General features: G+C 38.2%; 1 protein-coding gene across 1 annotated transcript in view; it reads left to right on the top strand.

The window, feature by feature from the left end:
• LOC106872643 (UDP-glucose 6-dehydrogenase) overlaps window positions 1-23579 on the top strand; it is a 111350-nt gene that overhangs the window by 75132 nt on the left and 12639 nt on the right. Inside the window, exons 7-8 of the mRNA XM_089355152.1 lie at window positions 9091-9221; window positions 20915-21010. Of these exons, the coding sequence (XP_089211278.1) occupies window positions 9091-9221; window positions 20915-21010 (227 nt within the window). The remainder of the gene's footprint in view (window positions 1-9090; window positions 9222-20914; window positions 21011-23579) is intronic.

Here is a 23579-nt window from a genome sequence, read left to right as displayed (position 1 = left end):
GAGAAGGTCTTTTTTTATCCATATTCCTGTAATATAATTATATATATAATTATTAATAATATATACAAATTACCTACAAGGTTTTATTTCATGCTGACCACTTGATATAATCATTAACATGATTTTATCCTCAATTCTATTAAGAATAAATAATAATCATCATCATATTTATATATGAAAACAGTTTGATTCAAATTCCATGCTACTTGAAGTTTCAAAGCTCGTGAAGCTTATCGTTGGGCAGTGGAAATTTGAATCAAATTTGGATTCAAATTTCCACTGCCCAGCGATAAGCTTCAAAAGCTTTGAAACTTTAAGTTTCACAGAATTTGAATCAAACTGTTTTGATCCATACATGTAACTCCCAATAAATGTGTTGAGTGCCCTTCCATTGTTTGTTTACTCACTTGTATATATATATATATATATATATATATATATATATATATATATATATATATATATACATATATATATATATATAAATGAAGAAGAAAATGCTTTGAGAACTTTATCATGAATAAAAAATGTATTTATATTTTTAGCAAAATACGCAATTGGTTTCAATCATTTATAAAGATGCTTAGTTATGTTGAAATAAAAGATAAAATAAACTGAAATAAGTAAAATAAAATTAATCTTGCATGGTATCAGTTCTAGAAGTTCACATGTTTTTCTTACAAAAAAAAACCCCACAGTACTGGTGTTTCCTTTCTTTCTGATTGTGATCGTTGCTATGTTGTGGTGGTAGCGGTAGCAGCAGGGGTGTCAATAGCAGTAGCAGCAGCAGTGATAGTGGCTGTAGTAGCGGTTTTGTCAGTCTCACTTATAGCAGTAGTAGATGTGGCAATTTCAGCTAAGTTTGCAGTAAGGTTGGTGGCAGTTGTCTCCCTTGCACCTGCCATAGATATTTAGTTCATTAATTGAGGATGGTGAGTAAATCCTCTCCAGTAGTCTATCCTTCCACTATTCTTAATTGATAATGGAATTCAATTAGCCAAGAAATGCAATATTCAAGAACTAAGGCAAGCAAAACAAAGAAATATATCTTAAACATCTTGTTTCTCTTGGCGTTAAACATACTGAAGCTTTGACATGTAGGTAGCTGACTTGGTAGTCCAACAACAAATTTGATCACTTTTTTTTAATTCAATATCTCCATTACCCATGGTAGGTCTGGTGACATTGTTGAAATGTTAAAGTGAAGGTATGTAGATGTGTGCTGTGTGCATGAGGTGCAATGGAGGGGAGTCTCAGTTTGCTTGTGGGCAAGGAATATAGATACAAATTCTTCTGGAAGGGCAGTAGTAATAGAGTAGGTATTCTTTTGGAAGAGAAATGGGTGGGTAAGGTGATTGAGATAATCAGGCTGTGTGATAGGATTATTAAGCTCAAAATAGTCTTGTTTAATGTAACAATGACATTTCTGCATATGTCGACATGCCAGACTGGCAGATGATCAAAAGGACCATTTCAATAAATTCCATTTGCAGACTACTTTGATAACAAAAGACATTATCATTGTGGTTTGTGACTTCAATGGTCATGTTGGGCAGCACTTCAATGGATTTCAGGGTGTGCATGGAGGTTACAGCTTTGGTTCTAGAAATAAGGCTGCTGGAGTTTTGTAAAGCAAATGACTTACTGGTCCACAATACTAACCTCAGGAAACCTGAAAGCCATCTGATCACCTATCAATCCAGTAGTTACATGAATCAGATTGACTACATTCTTATCAGAAACAGAGATAACCAGATGCTTGTAATTACAAAGTTGCTCCCAGATGAAGAATGTACAACTCCACATAGGTTAGTGGCTAGCAACTTCAGACTTTGGGCTAGAAATACCCAAAGACACAAACCAATATTGAAAAGGAGATTACGGAAGCCCAAGAATCCTTCAGATGGCCAGAGATGTTCTAATCAAAGCATTTGATGAGAAGTGATAGAGATGTATGAATTAAAGGAGAGCTGGCTGATCTTGTGGGATAACCTACTGGGAGGAACAGAGCAAATCTGTGGTAGGAATAAAGCTTCTGTTACACTAATAGTGACATGATAGTGGAAGAATGAGGTTGACAGGGCTATAAAAGAGAAGAAACAGGTTAGGAAAGAGTAGAAAAGTAGAGGTAGTGAAGAATCATATCAGGCAGCTAAAGGGAAGCTAAGCAACAGGTTTATCTAGCAGTGGCAGAAGCAGAAAAGAAGAGGTTAGCCAATATCTTACAGTATAAAGATCAGAGATTTGAGGTGTTCCAGATTGCTAGACGATGTGTCTGAGAGAATCGGGATGTTGTTGGAGAGAAGTGTGTTTGGATGGATAATGATATGCTTGTACTTAGTGGTTCTGAAAAGAAAGAGGTGTGGAAGTGCTACTGTAAAAGGTTATAAAATGTGAAGAATGAATGGGAGAGAAAGGGTCTCCTTTATGTGAACCCAACAGAGAGGCCAGCCATTCTGGTTGACAGTAGTATGATAGATAAGGCAATTAAAAGCATGAAGAAAAGGAAAACCCCTGGTCTGTTGGGAGTTACTGCTGAGATGCTTAAAATATCTGGTAGAGTAAGATACTGTCTAGTCATCTATATAGTTTAATCAGGTTATTCGAGAAGGTCATCCCCAATGACTGGTGTAACAGCATTACTGTTAGCTGCTACAAGGGTAAAGGAGATGACTTAGATAAAAGTAATTACAGAAGCATCAAATTACTGGACCATGTGATGAAAGTTTCAAAGAGAATTACCGCCCAATTAGTTCGGAAAAAAATTAGACTTGATGAAATGCAGTTTGGCTTTGTGCCAAAGAGAAGCATTACTGACATTGTATTCATAGTTAGGCAACTGTAGGAGAAGTATTTATCTAAGATTAAACCATTGTATTCGGTATTTGTTGACTTGGAGGAGGCTTTCGATAGAGCACCTTACTCTGTGATATGGTGGTCTCTGAGGAAGATAGAGATAGATGACTGGCTTGTGAAAGCTATACAAACCATGTGCAGGAGTGCTCTTAGTAAGATAAGATTTAATCATGAATACAGTGATGAATTTAGTGTACAAGTAGGTGTTCACCAGAGCTTGGTTCTCACCCACCCCTTCATCATTGCTCTCCAGGCCATCTCAGAGAAATTTAAGACCAGCTGCCCATAAGAATTACTATATGCTAATGATCTTAATCTCATAGCAGAATCTATAATTGAACTAGAAAAGAGATTCCAGATGTGAAAAGAAAACCTGGAATCAAAGAGCCTTAAAGTTAAGTTAGTAAAGACCAAGATTCTAGTAAGCAAGAAAACACACAGAACACTACCCACTTCAGATAAATGGCCCTGTTCAATATGTGGGGAAAGCATAGACAGGAATTCTATTTGGTGTACCCAGTGCAAGATACAAGAGATGCAATAGAAGCACTGGAAGATTAACAGATAAAGTAGTGTTTGTGTGTGGAAGATGCTCAGGAGCCTTAAAGTCTATAGATACATGGGAAATTGATTTTCTCAAATGTCCCAGAAGTTCTTTAGAAGTAGCAGATAGATAATTTTCATTGCCTAGGTAACCTAATTAGCAGTATAATTGCTAGGATAGGAAAAGGAAGGAAAAAATTCAGGTAATTCAGAAAGCCTCTACTTCTGTTAGCAACCAAAGGTCTCTCTCTCTTTCTCTCTCTCTCTCTGTCTCTCTCTCCAAGTGAATGGAAAATTGTATGATGCTTGTGTATGAACAGCAATGCTACATGTTAGTGAGACATGGACCCTAAATGCAGAGGACATGTGAAGACTAGAGTGGAATGAAGCTAGTATGCTCTGCTGGATGTGCAATGTCAGTGCACATGTATGACAGGGCACTCGTATATTGAGAGAAAAGTTAAGCATAGGAGAAATTAGATGTAGTGTACAAGAGAGAAGACTGCACTGGTTTGATCATGTGATGCATGTGGATGAGGACAGTTGCATAAAGAAGCGCTGATTACTTAAAGTAGATGGAAGTTGTGGAAGGAAGAGACCCAGGAAGATATTGAATGAAGTATTGAAGGCTGATGTCATGATACTGAGCCTTATGGAGGAGATGACAAAGGAACAAGATGTCTGGCGATTTGCTGTGCTCAAGAAGACCCATTCACCACAGCAGAATTGATATCCTAAAACCACCTTGGTAAATGCTTGTACATATGGGACTCTGTCCCACCTCAATTCTATCTGTTCCATCAAGCTTCCCCAGCATTTCATCCTCTTCTCTATTATTCAGCTACCATAATCATCTGAGAGCAGAACAGACACATACTACATTCCCTCCCTTTGGTTACCCTCTTCTTCCCTGCCCACTATTTCCACCAATCACCTCCTGTCTGTGCATTCAGCCATTCTTTCTACCTTCTGTTATACTCTATCCTTAATTCCTCTTTCATCTGCTATCACTTCCAGTGCCCTCACATATCTACCATTACTCCCCCACCCTAAGTCACTCTTATATCTCTCATCATCACTTCCTAAATTCAACTCTATTCCATCTCTCACTCTCTATCTTTCTCTCCTCTCTTTTCCAGCTTAGATATCCTTGTATCTCCTCTACAGCAAGGCATCTACCTCTATCCCTCTGTTCTTTTTAACATCTCATCAACTGGCACAAAGCCATTTCCTTCAATATCACTCTTCCTCCCAGGTGAGGGATCTTTGTCTTGCAAGTTGTTTGGTGACCCTAATGCTGGTGCCATGAAACAAGCACCCTCTACACTCGCTTTACCCTGGTTAGGACGTCTGCCCTGTTCTTTTCGGAAGGCACAAAAATTACGCTCAGCTCCAGATCGAACTCAGCGGTTAGCTCCCGCAATATTCCCAATCGGCGCTTTACCAGCATCTCCGCATCCCCTTTGGTTCGCACCCTCCGCTCATTGGTGATGACTGCCGTCACCCAACCAAGCACAGTGGCCGAATCGGTTCTAATTTCGATGGTGCACAGCCCCCACTTCAAGGCCAGGTTCACCCCCTTCAGTACGGCATCCAACTCCGCCATGTTGATATGGTTGCAGTCATCCATCTTCCTGAGCCAGGCTGCATCTTCCACCACGGTGCCTCCCATTTCCAAGACAACCCCTATTGCGATGCTACTGGCGTCACACCAAACGATCCCACTCTTTGATTTGGGAACATACCAACTGCCCCTCACTGGATCCTCTGCTCTCACTCTGACCAAGACTTCCTGCATCATGTCGGTCGTTTTCTCCCCAACTCTGTCATTCCACTTTGCTCCTTCGGCTCGTCTCTTGATGAAGTTACATGCTGTCCGGAGCCATCCTGCAACCGGGTAGTGTCCCACCAGCTTCCCGCACACCGAGAACAGTTCCCGTCTACTCATGCTGGTGCCCAGTTCAGGGATCTTGTTCCCACACCGAAACACCAACGCACCAGCCTTGTCTCTCCGTAGCTTGAGGCCCAGTGCAGCGCCTCCCTCCATGGCCTCTGGTGGCTTGGCGACCAGTCCGAACTTCTTCAGGTGGCCTATGACCTCCGTTGCTGGCATTATGGTTACATCCACAAGGATGTCATCAATGTATGAATTGGTGGCCCTTTTTACTCTGTCCACCTTTCCCAGGATGGCCTTGAGAATTGTTACCATAATTTTTGGCGCTGAATCTAGCCCAAACCCCAGCCTGGTTAAGCAGTATGTCCGGCCCTTATACCTGACAAGCTGATGCTTCCACAGTCTCTCAGCCACATGCACCTGCAGGTATGCCGACTTCAAATCGACGATCGTGGAGTCCCCTGTCATCTGCCTCCATTCTCGCAAGGTGTCCCCGCAGACATCTGTGGCCTCGCCGCCCGTATGACATATGTGGTCATTCAGCTTTCGGAAGTCAAGCACTGGTCTGACCTTATGCTTCGTGGGCTGTACCACCGCCATCAGCGGCAGGACTCCGTTCTCTCCTTCTTCTTCCCAAGGGATCAATATGCCCTCCTTAATCCACCGCTCCACCCCCCACCCCTCAAACTCGCTTCTGGCATCTCCTTTCAAAGTATGCTGGTAGCAGCCCACTTTATTTTTTAACGTCGGGGGCTCTCCCCTCCAGTGCCACTCCACTGTCCACCTCTGGCCATCGAAGGCGGCATGAAAATCCTGGTCTTCAATAGTGTGCGCGGCATAGTTTTCTTCGCAGTTCTCACCAATGCACGGCGTCGCCATACACGGTTTCCCCGTGACCCCGAAAGTCACACCGGCCTCGTTGACAGTGACACCTCCTAAACGGGTGATTGCATCCATCCCCATCACCACGTCAATTTCATCCACCAAGTGGCCAACTACAATTGCTCCCTGCACCTCAATCTGCACGTCAGTAATGCCTTCACAGCGTACCTCTCTTCCGTCGACTGCCCTCACACTGCTTTCTCCACTCCATATCTCTACCACTCCCGGAGTCATCAGGGTCGTTGTACAGCCTGTGTCCACGAGGGTACGCGACATCTTCCCATCCACTAGCACATCAACAACGGGTAGAAAAAAATGTGCCTTTATTGATCTGAAGGGACGACCACTGGCGCAGTAGTCTCCCTTAGACTGTTTCCCTGCAGACATTCACTGGCTATATGTCCCGTTTCTCGACAACGGTAGCAAATGACCTCAGGCTTGGGTAACTTGCAGTCTCGCACCATGTGCGGGCCCTGACACCGGAAACACTGTCCTTTGAATAGTCGCACACGTTCCTTGTTCGACCCCTCTCCGCTACTCCTTGGTCGGCCACCTTTTGCTGTGGCCATTGCTGCCAACGGTGTCGATCTACAACACGAAAGTAACATACGAGCCCTCGTTATTATATCCGCCATGGGCATGGCGTTCACGTCCGGCAGTTTCTGCAATTCGACCGACATGTGGTCAGGAAACCCAGTTACAAATCCCAACTTTACTGTTCGATCCAGCGATTCTCCCTCGTACCCCGCCAGTCTAGCCAACCTCCTAAGTTCGTTGGCAAACACGTCGACCTGTTCGCCAGTCCACTTCGCTTTCCCCAGGCGAGCGTACGCCTCAAACATTCCTTCTGCGAAGGCCTCCATCAAGCGGATTTCTATTTTCTCCACGCTAACTTGGTCCCTCTCTTCCATCTCTAAAAATAGCGTCAACGCCGGACCATCCGAGTACAGCGGTAGAAAGCTTGCCAAGTCGCCTATCCCTTGGAGCTTCGCGGCCAGCTTCATCTTTTTTAGCCATGCGACCACGTCCGTGTCGCCGCAAAACGGTTTAATGATATCACTTGAAATCCGGACAACACTCATTTTTTTTTTTTTTTTTTTTTTTTTTTCTTATGGGCCGAAATAGCTTGTGGTGTGATGGAGGGAAAAGACAACAAGAAGCAAAAGGACAGAATGAAGCGTTGTCGACCGCAGTGGAGTACACAATCGCTCCTGATCAAAGCACGTCTTTCTCATAACCTCTCTGTTTTCTAACTGACCCACGTGCTGACCTTCGACCGCATGTGTCCGACTTCCAGCCTGACCCTTCCGGTCTGGCTTCACTTCTGTTTGCCTCACCTCTCTCCACCAACAACACACAGCTCATCACAGCCCATAACACCACAGTCTTGCAAGTTGTTTGGTGACCCTAATGCTGGTGCCATGAAACAAGCACCCTCTACACTCTGTAAAGTGCTTGGCATTAAGAAAAGCATCCAACCACAGACACCAGAGTTTGACATGGTCTTTTGGCTTGCCAGCTCTTGTCCAACCATTGAGCCCCTACTAGTATGGAAAACAGATATTGAATGATGATGATATATGAGAGGTCTTTCTCTTAGCAACACTTTTCCATAACAAAAACAAGAATTTATACCTTCAAAATATATTAGAATTTTTGATGTTCTAAATCTTTTCTGAAAAATTCAGTGAAGCTGCAAGGTTACAGTTTACAATCTTTTAACACTTGGCTAGTTGTTGAGTCACTTTCCAAAGCATTACCTCTGTATGGTATGTCACAATTAGATCATCTTTACTGATATGAACTCTCTAAACTCTTGAATGATCTAACTCAAAATATCATCAGCATCATTAACAAAGGTAATGGATAGCAAAATGAATAAATTCCTCTCTGTAATTATCTTATTAATTAAAATAAGATGAGCCAAGGACAGAGTCTATATATAATCATTTGTCTTTTTGCCCTATTAATGTTAGAGTAGGAGATGGCCAAGAATAGTTAGAGCATCAAACAAAATGTGGTATTTGTTCTAGTCTTCTATGTTGACTAGAACAAATACTGCAATGTTCAACTTTGAGGCCAATAAAATAAAGTACCAACCAGTAAGTACTAGCATTGATAAACAACTAGCTCCCCTCAAAAATAAATACCACTCAAATTATATCAGAAATTACTGAAATTGAGACTAAGTAAATGAACATCATCATCATCATTTAATTTCCATATTCTATATTGGCATGGGTGAATTGGTTGGTTCTGTTCAACCAGGAATTAAGTTTGCATTAAAAAACTTACAAGGCAGATGCTTGCCATCATTCTGTGGCATTTTTATGGAAAATAGGTAAAAAAAAATGGAGTAAAACTTTATTTAAATTGGTAATTTATTGTGATGAGATTAGAAACCCAGTATTAGTTTCAACATTGAGAAAGTTTACTTGTGATAGCTTGACTTGCTGTAACTAGTAGCCAAATGTTCCTTAAAATCACATACAGTTTTAAGGGAGCAACATATCAGATAATTGATCCTAGAAAGAAATTATCTGTAAAAACACGAAATGATGAGTTGTTTATGACTTGAATGTCTTTTGATCTCTTATTGATCAGAGTGCAATCAGACAGATTGATGAGAGTTTAGTCATATTGGGCTTAAAGAACAAGAACAAAAATATTTTATGTTCTTTTTGGTTTTTGGTGCAGTTTTTAATTTTGTGCACCTTCTGCATATGCTTGTACATGTGCACAATTTCAGGGAATCCCCTCAGTTATTTTTTACCTGGAAGTTGACTGGAGGACATTCAACTTCCAAGTTAGTTCATGCTAACATAAAAACAATAAAACTATACAAAAACAAAAAATAAAAGATAATTAATTCAGCAGTTTACCTTTGTCATTGGAATCATTATTTCTATTTTCAGGTAATTGATATTAATGATTTTCAAAGACGTCGTTTTGCTAATCGAATTATTGAAGCTCTCTTTAATACAGTGACAAACAAAAAAATTGCAGTTTTTGGTTTTGCTTTTAAGAAAGACACTGCGGACACAAGGTAAAAATCCTTCATTTTCCTTAAATTATTATTAAGTTGGTTGTTAAAATGCCACATGGTATTTGTTCCAGTTCTTTATGTCCTGGTTTCAAATCTTGCCACAGTCAGTTTTGCTTGTTATCCTTTTGGGGTTGGAGTCAATGGTATAGACTAACCCCTCCTCCAAAAATTGCTGGCTTTGTGACAAAATTAGAAATAATTATTATTGTTGCTGTTGTCTGCTTGTGGCATTTTTCTAGCTCTTTATTATTGTTATTGTAGAGTAGTGTATTGGCAGAATCATTACAACTTCATAAAAAATGCCTTGTAGTTTTGTCTCTTCTCTTTCTATTCTGAGTTCAAATCCTATCGTGGTCAACCTTGCCTTTCATCTTATTGAGTCAGTAAAATGAAATATCAGTCAAGTATTGATGTTAATATTATCAACTAACCTCTCCTCTACTAATTTCTATGCAAAACTCATTATTATTATTATTATTATTATTATTATTATTATTATTATTATTATTGAGTGAGTGAGAGAGCAGTGCATCCCATCAAAGTGACACTGGGGTACAAATATATGAAGCCCAATATACCAATCATGACTACCTGTCTGATAAAGGTACACCAGGCACATGCATCACAACCATATGTGCATGACATGGTGATCTCATATCAAGATAAACAGCACATGACCTTGCAGGTGGGGCCCACTTAGAATTTTTTTCAGGTCAAGTAGCCCATCTCAGTCAACAGATCACTGACTAAGGTTTGTTTTAAGGATGATGAACAAAACACCCATGTTTCCAGAGGTGAATTATTCAAGCCTCAAAGAATTCTTCTTAACACATGGCTATGATGCTCCTCCACTACTTCTGCTCGTGATCAAAGATGCACATATTATCAACCACTTAGGGACATGCTCAACTGTTTAAGGTCAAACAACTGACAAGCAAATCTGTGGTATTGATCAGAATATTTGCTGTAGCGCATCTTTTATACCAAGACAAAACAATATACATGATAACACTTCCAATCAGTTAAAATCAAAAGCCATGAGAACTACTGCCTGGTACTGCATCATCATCATCATCATCATCATCATCATCATCATTTTAATCTGCATGTTTGATGCAATCACTTGCTGGGAGATACCCTAGGGTAAGTGAAGTTAAAGAATTGTTGAAATATAGCTGAAAGCTTGGGTAAGAGAAGTGGGGAGGGCAGTACAGAGATGCATGAATATAATACAACACAAACATTTAAATTGATTGGGCTTTTCTATTTTTTTTATAGGGCACCTAAGACGACAACTTTTGCTTTAAGATACCACATCTTTTGTATTTCAATTTCCAAGTCCTTACTAAGTTTATCAAATTCCTTTACAGATATTTTTATCAGTGTGGACATTTACATCTATTAGTGTACAAGTATTTTCTTCTTTGTCTTTAATAATTATGTCTGGTAAGTTAGCCTAGATTGTTCTGACAGTGTTGACTGGAAAATCCCAGAAGATGGTGACATTTTTGCCTATAAATACTGGCTCAGGATGCAGTTCATACCAGAGCAGAAGTGCTGATTTGTCAGTATTTACATATTTGCCAATGTAAATATTTTCCTACCTATTGTGGTGATTAGCATAAGACAGCCCAAAACAAGATGATCTATTGTTTCATCAAACATGTTGCAGAATCTGCATTTTAGGTCAACATCGTTTTAAAGAACATTAAGCTGGTAATTTCTGGTAAACAAGCTTTGATCTTGTGCTGCCAGTATGATGCCTTCAGTCTCTGTTTTCAATCCTTACCTCCTCAGTCACTGATGGGTTGTTGCTTGGTCTACATCAACATTTTGACTTTTAAGAATATATTGTCCATGCAGGGATTTCTGGCTTCACAACTCCTCGATTCTGCTTGATTTGATTTGCTTGTTTGGTAGCAGTGGTTTCAGGTTCTTCATCTAATTCAGAGTTAACACCAAGTTCCCTTGTAAATTTACAACTTTCCTTGACAATACTCTTTCATGTTTGCACACAAGCAACAGCATCCGGTCCTCTGTACTAGAAAGTACCTTTTCATTCCTATAGTGGAGGTTTTATAAGAGAGCTCTCATTGTATCATTCCTCTTCCCCTGTTGCTTATAGGTAGGTACTGACGGTTAATGTCTGCCTTAGGATGGTGCATGTTATTAGATATCAATAATTGCCTTACCTTCCTGTTTATGTATTGGAGTTGTTTATGTATTGGAGTTCTGTAAGATTCCAGTTAATGATATTAAAACTACTGGACTATTGGAAGTGCTGGGTGTTAATGTCTTCAATACAATTTTTAGAGTTATGTTTGGTCTTCAATACAAGTCTTATTCTCCTATAGTACTCCTTTCTTATCTTTTCCTTCATAGTGGCATGATTTATGCCATCTCCATTTATTCCCAGGTATTTATAAGTTTCTTGTGGGTCAAGGTCCTTGATGGTAGTGTCAATATTTAATTTAATGAACATTGTCTGAGCTTGCCTCTCACAAAAGTTGCTTTGGCACACTTATCAAGGTCAAAATCCATCTCAGTGTCATTGCTGAACTTTTTAATAGTTGTTAGCAGCTCTTCTAGTTTTTGGCCATTCCTTGTAAACAGCTTCAGATCATCCATGTAAAAAGATGGTTTATCTTGTAAAGAATGTTGTCCCCATATCCAGTGTTATTCAATTCCTTTAAGAGTGGGATCAGCTCCATGCAGAAAAGTAATGGAGTGAGAAAGTCACCTTGAAAGGTGCCTCATATGATGTTGATGATGTCAGACTGGCTCATCTCATTGCTATGGATTAGAAAGAAATGTGTTCCATTTGACCATGCTACTTTGTAAGGATTTGGAGATGACAAGAAAGATCTTGTATATCTCAAAGGCATTTATGTAGGACGCTATCAAACACTTTCCTGTAATCTATCCATGCCGCCATATGTGGGTTCTTGTTTTTGTACCGGCAGTTCTCTAAAATCATTCTGTTTATGAGCAACTGGTCTTTTCACCCATGGGAATTTCTTTTACAATCATTTTGAGCTTGTGAAAGGATAGAGTTCTCCAAGGAAAGTGTACATTTTTTCAGATATTATGGATACGAGGATCTTGTGAGTAGTGTTATTTGTCGGTAATTCTTCATGTTTTTTGTGTCATCAGTTTTTGGTAGTAGTAGTTCCTTCAGTCAGCCAGGCAGGTATTTGCTCTGTATTCTGAGTGATATCAGTTTGAGATGCAGCAAGATTTTCATATACTTCTGTCAAACAGTTCATTCAGAAGTTTGAGACCTAGTCCAGTCTTGGGGTTTTCCATTTATGAGACTTTCACAAATGTAGAGATCTGTCAACGTTTGGCAACTACAACAAAGAAAGCAAAGCTTTTTTGGAGAAAATAGTAATTGGAGATAAGAATGGGCCTGTCACTTTTAGCCAGAATCCAAAAAGCAGAATACCAAAGAGAATGGAGGGGAAACACACAGAATTACCAGAGAGAAAAGAAATTCAAGACTTAACCTTTTGCAGAAAAAGTGATGCTAACAGTTTTTGGGGACAAAAATGGCCCATACTTGAATTATTATCTGGAAAAGGGGTCTACAGTCACCAGTGTGGGCTCTAGTGAAATGCTGGCTAACAAAGTGTAACCAGCAATTTGCATCAAACACTGAGGTCTATTGTCAAAGTAGTTATTGTTGTACAACAATGCACACCTGCATAAGGGTGCCTATTCTGTTGAAACCATTGAAAAATTGGGTTTTGAGTTGTTGGAACGCCAGATCTCTCTCCTTCTAACTATCACCTCTTTGGACCACTCAAACATCCTTTACAGAGTTGTTGATTTGCTACAAACAAAGAAGTGTAATTATTCAACTCCTGCTTTTGTTTTAATAAATTACAGAAACAAGAGAGCATATAATTTTTGAACATGAACAAGCAAGAAAAAACATGAAAGAACAACATTAGGGTTGAATAAGTGATGATGTCAGTTTTCCCCATTTAAAAGTTGCTTTTTCCCATTTATTGAGACCAAAATCAATACTGACATCATTACTGAACTGTTTTACCATTGTTAAAAGTCCTTCTAATTCTTGGTAATTCTTAGAATGCAACTTCAAATCATCCATATAAAAAGATCAACTATTGGTGTTGTTATTGCTAAGTTTATATCTATACATTGTGTTGTGTAGTTTGTTTCAAAGAGGGAAGAGTGCAATACAGAAAAGTGGTGAGAGGTAATCATCTTAGGAAATTCCACAGATTATTTTGGTTTTGCTAGATTGCCTGACCCCATTACTATGGTTAAGAAAAAGAGATGTTAACCATTTTATCCAAACTATGTTAAAGATGACTGGGATGACTGGAAAGATTTTGTATTTGTCTAGAGCTTTCAATGTACACTCATGGGAGATGCTGCCAAAAGCTTTATTATTATTATTAAGGCATCAAGCTAGCAGAATTGCTAGCATGCCAGGTAAACTGCTTAGCAGTATTTTGTCCACTTTATCTTCTGAGTTCAAATTTTACCAAATCTGACTTTGCCTTTCATCCTTTCAAGGTCAATAAAATAAGTATCAGTTGAGAACCGGGGTCAATGTAATCAACTTACACCCCTCCCCTGAAATTTCTGCGCTTGTGCCAAGATTTGAAGCCATTATTATTATTATCATTTATTGTCTTTGCACAGTTTCTAATGCTGGAGATGTACTATGGTGCCAGCTGTTCACTACCAGTGAACTTAGGTAATACCCCTTATTTTTCAAGCACTATCTGGAGTATTTATTATTATTATTATTATTAATATTATCATTATGTCATATAACTGGCACCTGTGCCATTGGCACATAAAAACATCCATACTGCTGGCATGTAAAAAGCACCCATTACACTCTTGGAGTGCTTGGCATTAGGAAAGGCATCTAGCTGTAGAAACCATGCCAAATCAGACTAGAACCTGGTGCAACTCATCAGCTTACCAGTTCCAGTCAAACCATCTAACCCATACCAGCATGGAAAGCAGACGCTAAATGATGATGACGATGATGAGGTTGATTGTTATTGTTGTTGTTGTTGTTATTATTATTATTATTATTAGGATAGCAAGTTGTCAGAATCATAAGCACACTGGACAAAATGCTTAGCCATATTTCATTCATCTGAGTCCAAATGTCACTGAAGTCAACTTTGCCTTTCATCCTTTTGGGGCTGATAAAATAAGTATCAGTCAAGCACTGGGGTCAATGTCCCTTCCCCAAAATTTCAGGCTTTGTGTCTATAGTAGAAATAATAATAATAATAATAATAATGATAATAATAATAATAATAATAATAACAAAATACAAAGACCTGGAAATAGAGGTAACTCGAATGTGGAATCTAAAAACAGAAACAATTCCTATCATAGTAGGTGCCTTAGGTATAATAAAAAAATATTCAGACAAATACATAACAAAAACACCAGGACTTACAAATATATATAACATACAGAAAATTGCACTACTGGGCACTGCACACATCCTACGCAAAACACTTTCAATACAGTAATCATAAGAACATCACAGCAAACCACAGCACATACCCAAGGCACACAGAGCTGCGCTCGGTAGTGAAGTGAAAGCACGTTATAAAAATGAAACTACTGAACAATAATAATAATAATAATAATTGTTGTTGTTGTTGTTGTTATCATCATCATCATCATCATCATCTAATGGTATGCATAAACTTGTTACTTTTGGAATCAGTGTCCTTGATACTGATGAGTCATAACTAGTCTCCTTAGATGTCAAGGGCTTCTCAAACAATCCTTGCTGTTCATATAAAAGCAAATTTCTGTATTAATACAATTCTCATAGTTACACCAATCTTAATAAAGGAACTATCAAGTCTGTTAGAGACAGTACCTCAGGAACATAGCTATTAGGCATATTTTTGCCGAAGCTCTCCACTGTCTTCACATTTCCCTTGCTAAGTCTTGGTATTTTCCTATTTTTTCTTGTCTTTAACCACTTATCTGCAGATACAGCCACATTTATGATGCACTCTTTTGACATCTTGTGTAGAATGATAATATGTGGTCATCTTGCTTGAATTTTGTGATCGATTCTAACTGTAAAGTCACATAAGACCTTAATCTGGTTGTTCTTTGTCACACTCTCTGGTTGGTGTTGGCACCATATTCGGCTTATTTGAAACCGCTTTGATGTAAAATGTCCCAGTGTAATACCTTAGCTACACAACCATGTTTGCATTTATATCCTTTCTGAGCCACAGGACTAAAAGAACTTATGTGTACAGCAGACTCATTTTTCTTGTTATAGATTCTGCATTTAGCACTTTCTATGGTTCTGTCTGACTGGCTTTGAACAGCCATAATGAGTCTTTCTGTTTCTTTCTTGAGTCCCCCATGCTTAAGTTCACCATTCTTCAATCATAACCAAGATTTGTCTTCTGCAGTATCCTATGTTTGCCTGAGATTATTATTATTAGAGCTGGCTGAACAAAATGCTGCTGAGCATTTTGTATGTCTTGGATCTTTTCCCTTTGAACGGCAGATTGAGAAATTAATTTTTTGTAACTAAACACTTTCAAACTTCGGACACTGGTAGAATGTATCATATACAACATCTTTTACCCTTAGTGTTGTTGAGAAAAGTTTATATTTTCAAAGTTATTTTGTGTTAAAGTTGTCGTATTTTGGTCATTTCAACCATTCAATGACGTGTATTCAACTGAATAAAATTACTGCCGTTGTTTGTCAACAACTACTATCGGCAGTGTATATTTCGTTTGTCACTGTTATTTATTACATCGTTCGTGTACTTGTACTGGTTTTAGCTTTAGAGTTTTAGGATTAGGGTTTTAGGGTTAGGGTTGGGATTTTAGGGTTAGAATTACGGAAAAAAGTGAAAAATGAAGAAATTGGAGGGGAGTGATGGGGGGCAAAAAAGTCTTTCTGAAAATAGTAGCTGAAAAACAGGAAAAAAAGAAAACTAAAAGCAGTCGAAATGCACGAACGATTGTGGTGGTGCCATGAAGTAAATATGCTTCATATACACTCGTTTATTTCTACAAAAGTAACTGAGATGAAATAGGTCATGAATAACAGTGACAAACGAAATATACACTGCCGGAAGTTGTTGTTGACAAACAACAACAGTAATTTTATTCAGCTGAATACACTTCATTTATTGGTTGAAATTACCGAAATACAACAACTTTAGCATGAAATAACTTTGAAAATACAAGCTTTCCTCAACAACACTAAGAGTAAAAGATGTTTTATTTGACACATTCTACCAGTGTCTGAAGTTTGAAAGTGTTTAGTTACAAAAAATTAATTTCTCGATCTGCTGTTGAAAGGGTAAAGATCCTATGTCTTTGTTCTGAGTTCAAATTCCACCAGTTAACTTTGTCATTTGTCCATTCAGGGTTGATAAAATAAGTACTAGTTGAACACTGGGGTTGATGTAATCAACTACCTACCTCCTCTCAAATTGCTTGCCTATTATTATTATACTAGTGCATGCTAATTGCTAATTTAGTTAGCAGATATTTTATCTTAAGGTTTGATCACAAGTCTCCTTAAATCTGAAGAATCTTCCTTCGAATTCTTGTAGAATATAGGATGGTACTTTTCTGCAGATTGACAATGTGATTTTCAATTCCAATCTCTTTCAGTCTTTTAGGTAGATTTTGGGTGTTGTGCCAAGTGCACTAATTACTATAGGAATAATTGCTGTCTTGATCTTCCACAGTCTCCTCAGTTCTCAAGCTAGATCCTGATATTTCTCATTTTTTTTTTCAATTTCTTTGATATTAACTCTGCTGTCATAGGGAATTGCAAAATCTATGATCTTACATTATTTGTTTATTTTATCTTCTATGATCATATCCAGTTTCTTCGCTTCAATAGTATGGTCAGTTTTTATGGGGAAATCTCACAAAATCTTATAATTCTCAATTTCTATCACAGTCTCTGGCTTGTGTTCATACCACTTTTCTGTTGTTTTGAAGCAATACACTCAGTTAACATTCCAATGCACTTTGTGGCCTACATAGTCATATGTGTGTTTATACTCCTTTTGCACTAGTGTACTGCATTTTCTCAAAAGGTGATTGATACTTTCCTGTAGATTCTACATTTGCTGTCTGACTGAGTTTTGTCAATCTTTGCCTTTATCAGGTTTGTTCTAAGGACTTGTTCCCGAGCAGCTATAATTAGTGTTTCTATCTCTAATTTAAGGCCCGTCTGTACACCAGAGATGGTGGTCTTTACTTCCAACAGTCTCAGTTTGTTACATGAATTGGCCGTGTAGTTGCATCTCTTTCTATCTGTTTGCTGTTATTTCTTTTCTCCTTGAATTCTTCTATTGTTTTGATCACTTTTTGGGTTATCTCTAGCTGCCAATAGCATTCTTTCTTTACTTAGCTCAACATAATTTTGATTATTGTTGTTATTATTATTATTATTATTATTATTGGAAGGCAGCAAGCTGGCAGAATTGTTAGCATACCAGGCAAAATGCTTAAGCAGTATTTCACTTGTCTTTATGTTCTGAGTTCAAATGCTGCCAGGGTCAACTTTGCCTTTTATCCTTTCAGGGTCAATAAATTAAGTACAAGTGAAACACTGGGGTTGATGTAATCGACTAGTCCCCTCTCTCAAAATTTCAGGCCTTGTGCCTATTTTAGAAAGGATTATTGTTATTATTCAGTAGTTTTATTTTTATAACGTGTTTTCACTTCACTACCGAGCACAGCTCTGTGTGCCTTGGGTATGTGCTGTGGTTTGCTGTGATGCTCTTATGGTTACTGTATTGAAAGTGTTTTTTGTAGGATGTGTGCAGTGCCCAGTAGTGCAATTTTCTGTGTTATATATACTTGTAAGTCCTGGTGTTATGTATTTGTCTGAATATTTTTTTATCATACCTAATGCGCCTACTATGATAGGAACTGTTTCTGTTTTTAGATTCCACATTCGAGTTACCTCTATTATTATTATTATTATTATTATTATTATTATTATTATTATTATTATTATTATTATTATTATTATTATTATTGTTATTATTATTAAGGTGGCAAGCTGGCAGAATTGTTAGCACACTGGATGAAATGCTTAACAGTATTTCGCTTGTCACTACATTCCGAGTTCAAATTCCACCAGTTGAGTACCGGGGTTGATGTAATTGACTATCCCCCTCCCCCAAATTTCAGACTTTGTGCCTATGATAGAAAGGTTATTATCATTATTATTATTATTATTAAGGTAGCGAGCTGGCAGAATTGGTGGCATGCTAGACAAAATGCTTAGCAGTATTTCGCCCGTTGCTTCAATCTGAGTTCAATTTCCACCAGGGTTGACTTTACCTTTCATCCTTTCAGGGTTGATGAAATAAGTACCAGTTGAGCACTGGGGTCGATGTGATCGACTAGTCCCCCTCCCCACTAAATTTCAGGCTTTATGCCTGTATTAGAAAGGATTATTACTATTAAGGTGACGAGCTGGCAGAATTGTTAGCATGCCAGGTAAAATGCTTAGCGGCATTTCGTTTGTCTTTACGTTCAGTTTCCGCCAGGGTTGACTCCGCCTTTCATCCTTTTGGGGTCAATAAATTAAGTACCAGTGAAACACTGGGATTGATCTAATTGACCTGCCCTCTCCCCCAAATTTTCAGGCCTTATCCCTTTAGTAGAAAGGATTATTATTATTATAAAATCTCAAGAAGTGATAGAGTAGTAATGTATACTAAACAGTACAGCAAGTCACCACATCAAAGTAGCAGTTGAATGTTACTACCAGTTTAACCCCAGGCAGATTCTCCACCAGCTGGTTTTCGGTGCAATGCTCTGCACCCTTTATAGTATTCGTTACTACTCTATAATCTTCTTGAGATTTTATAACTAGCTATTTTGCTTGTTGCAAATCAGTGACCAATGGTCACTTTATTTACAATATATCGTTAGCAGAAGCAGATCTTAGCTATCACTCAAGTGCACATGTGCTCACACCTGAGGATGAGCCAAATAGCTCGAAACTGGGCCAGTCCTGTGATCCTGTTAGCTGCTGGAGGATAGTAGAGGTTCGCTCCCCCTGCTAGCAGTGTATTGTATATAAAGGGTGCAGAGCGTTGTACCGAAAACCAGCTGGCGAAGAATCTGCCTGAGGTTAAACTAGTAGTAACATTCAACTGCCACTTTGATGTGATGACTTGCTTTACTACTATTATTATTATTATTATTGCTGCAATGTCTGAAGCAATAGATTGCTGGTTTCATCCCATTTGACTTCAACTTCAAATTCTTTAGTCAACCCCTACAACAATGAGTGTGTAGTGAAACCTCTCTCTCGGGTATTCATTTACGAATGATAATGTAGCGGCTAACATCTAGCTTTCGGCCGCTTGGACCCTTGTGTCCACCACCCTGATTGGTTCTTATTTGCGCAGCATTTGTCAACAGTTCTGTTTCACGCCAGGGTGCATACCGACCAATTGTGGCCTTCTAATAAGGTCACGTGAGAGAGTGCTTTCTGGAGCCCTTTTTCATCTATAAATAAGCCTGCTTCAAACACGCCAGTTTGTCTCGGCTTTAGACCTCTCACAGGTCTAGTCGTAGACCACACACAGAATACAGCTCCAGCCAGTTTCCAGCGACGACATCAACACCACCGATCTACTGTCTACCACAATGTTGTCGCCACCAGCACCACCACCAGAGTACACACTACCAACAACAACCACGGTTTCATCTCAACACTGTTTGAGTGGATTGTTTCCACCACGAAGTTAACAGCCAGAACAACCTGTGAAAATCTTCTGTACCAAGTAACCGGTCTACAGCATCAACGCTCAACTTCACACACAACATGTGACACCACAGCTCTGCTCTTCGGTCACAACTTCTTGCATACGAACATTCTATCTACTGTAACTCTTCTGTGAACTGGTACTTTCTTATCTTGTGTTCAGGACTCTTATAGTCTTTGTTACAGACACTCTTTCAATGCTCTGTATTTCTCACTCACTCACACACACACACACATATTATTGTATACATATTCTTTATACGACGGTCTGTCATCTATATTGTATTGTTTATATTGCTGCACGCACACACACACACAGTTCGCTACGTCAATAAACCTACTCTTTATATATATATCTAACGGTTGTCTCTCATCTCTCTCTGTTCCTTTGTTGGCACTCGCTCGCATCTCACATTGCGAGCCATCTTATGTCATATTATATGTTTTGTAGCGACCGTGCGATGCATGAAAAGGAGCTTCTTCCGTTCGTCGCAGTTCTCCTTTGGTTCGCACGGTCATTCTTTTACAAGTGACAGACATATTTTAAAGTCAATGTGATTGTGTATGAATACTGTAAAAGTATAATCTAGTCTTTAAGTTGGTATTGAATAAGTAGCTGCTATTGTTTAGAAGTGGGTCAACCCTAACAGACTTTTGATCCAAGGTATTCTTGAAATTAACATAGTGTCTTTTTGTGTATTAAGGACTACATAATCCAGTGTGTCTTTATTTAAGACAATAAGGTATGGTTTAAGGTAGATTTAGCTACTTTTTCTAGCAGGTTGAACAATTCATTGTCTCTTCTCTAATGAGAAGTGTCTTTGATGTTAGACTGTAGTGGTTTAGACAATTTTCTATTTTCTGTGCCATATCAAAATGTCTTTTCTTCTTCACAGAGAATCATCATCAATCTATGTATGCAAGCATCTCTTGGAAGAAGGTGCTAATGTGTTTATATATGATCCAAAAGTTGACCCAAAACAGATATATGCGTAAGTTACCTTCACTTGATTTTGGCTTTTGCTCTTCCTTCTCTCTCCCTCTTCCTTCTCTCTCCCCTTGCTCACTTCATCTCCCCTCTCTCTTCCTTCTTTCTCTTCTCTCCCCTCTCCTTCTCCAACCATCTCCCTTCTCTCTCCACCCTTCTCCCCTCTCTCTTCTTTCCCCTCTGTTCTCCCTTCTTGCTTTATATTTTCTGGGGGGGTTTTCTGTTTGTCTCTTTTTCATTAATTTGTTTTTGTCTTATTATCTTCTATATTTTCCTTTTTTTTTTTCATTTGTTTAATTCATTTGTTTTTCTACTTCTTCCCACTCTCTCTCTCTTTCTTCTCCTGCAGGAGGATGAAGGGAAAGGTTTAGCTATGTTTGTAAACTTCAATTTGGACCTTACTCTCTGCAATTTTCAAACTTGTTCCACTTCAAAAAAATTGATGGATGTGTGTGTGTGTGTGCATGCAAGTGTGCTGAGGTAAGGTATCATAACAGCTGTCACATTTTGGGATTTATTTATGCATAAAGCTACTGTATACTTGGTTTTTCCATGTAATTTTACCTCTGGATTTTAGGGTTAGTTTGTTGCTTATTTTAGAGTAGGTATCACTCTGAATTCTTGAAAATATTTTAAATGTAACTTCTACTGTACTTTCTTCTTGGAGAGCATCCAAAAAGAAACATTTTGATACATCATTTGTGAAATTTGGATGAATATTTTCTAAGTGAAAATTAACAATAAAGCTTTCACTTATATATTTCATAACAATTAACTTACCCACCCCCATCAATTTTTATATCAAAACAAAGCAAGAAAAGTCCTTTTCATAACTGTATGCTTTTCAACACAACTTGAGTTCTAGTGCTCCAACACATTGAACTAGAACAAGTGTTACCATTCAGCAGTCAAAAACAAAAAGAGAACAAACATTGTGATTGGTTGGAAATACGTGAGTGATTGAGGGAACCTGGCATGATATGTAAATGTGAGATTTTGATCAAAAATATATGAGAATACAGTTCACATCCAGAACTTTCACATGATATATGATTGTTAGAGAAAAAACTGTATTATGACATGATCAAACAAAAAGTAGGTTTTTGTGTGGTCAAATTGTGCTTGTTTCCTTTTCTACACAGCTCCACAGTGATACCTATTCAGAGGGAAATGATTTTTTCATAAGAGTTGAAACCATTTTTATTTGAAAATCTATGTTCTGTTGATATTATTTCAAAAAACATTTCCTGAAACAAAATGGTCCCACTTTGAATTTCCAAAGGTCAAACATGGTGGGTTTGAATATTGGGGTTATTATTCTATGATTAATAATTCCAGATCTAAATATTTTCAATATCTGAATTTTGGTAGCGTAATAGACATATCTACTCTTCAGAATATAATTAACTTAATTACCTGAAACGGTTATAATGGCTGTACTGGGTGCCAAAATTACATATTTGAAATATTTTTCTCATTTTTGAGACCATTTAAAAAACAGTTGGGACACCTATAGTCCTTTTTTTAATATTTATTTATGTATTCATGGAGTATGTCACATGTACAGTGTTTCAAAGGTTGAAAATGTTTCAATCATGAAATATTAGGGATCAAATTTGGTTCCAAGTTTAGCAAAGTCCTGAAATTCAGCTCAGTTCCCTGCTTTGACTGCTCACAAAATCAGAACCATATACAGAAGATAAAATTTTCAGGAGTGACTAGAAACAGGAGCCACATCACTTAGGAAACATTTCTGGCAATTTAAAAGACACCACCTTTCAAGCTTGGTTCACTATTAGCTGGAATGCCCCTTTTATCTTCACTAAAAGTCAAGAGGGAAAGCAGTGCCCATAACCCTTTACAGGGCCTCCAAGACCAGTGAGGTATCCTCAAGGTGGAGACCTGGTTAGATTTCTTGCAACAGAGTGACCTCTCTTTAAGGCATCCTAAATGTTAGATAGTGGTATTAAGTCTACCATTGAAAAGCAAATTATCTTTGTATACTACTTTAGTACATGTATAGGTCCAAGTATGACCATGTGGCTAAGAAGTTAACTTAATAATAACATAGTTCCAGAATTAATACCACTCCACAGAATCTTTGGCAACTATTTTTTACCATAGCCTTGGATTGATCATTGTCTCCATGGGTGAAATTAGGTAGGTAGAAGCTGCATGGGAGCTCATTGTGTGTGCGTGTGTGTGTGTGTACTGGTGGAACATCTACATGTCATTGAGAAATTACTAATAAATCAAAACATTAAACAAAAGCATGTTGTGGTAATTATTCTGCCCAAGTTGCACAGATACTCTCTTCATCATTCTCATTATTAGAAATGCAGTAAGCCAACTAATGTTGGTTTATTGCATGATATAAAATATGTAAAGTACCTGGATGTACTATCTTGAGATATCTAAGGTACCTAGTGTATCATTTGGGTACATATGAAATGTTACTGGGTACTGTATGGCGATATCTGTTGTATAGTCTACTGTATAGGGTTATCTAATGGTACCATTAATGTATTATGTAGGAATATTTAAATTATCATCCACGCTTAGATGGTTCACAC

This window comes from Octopus bimaculoides, chromosome 7 (genome assembly GCF_046866305.1).
Source record: "Octopus bimaculoides isolate indiv1 chromosome 7, ASM4686630v1, whole genome shotgun sequence".
Taxonomy (NCBI): domain Eukaryota; kingdom Metazoa; phylum Mollusca; class Cephalopoda; order Octopoda; family Octopodidae; genus Octopus; species Octopus bimaculoides.
Note: the sequence above shows the minus strand (reverse complement) of the source record. Positions and strands in the feature narration are given on the sequence as shown.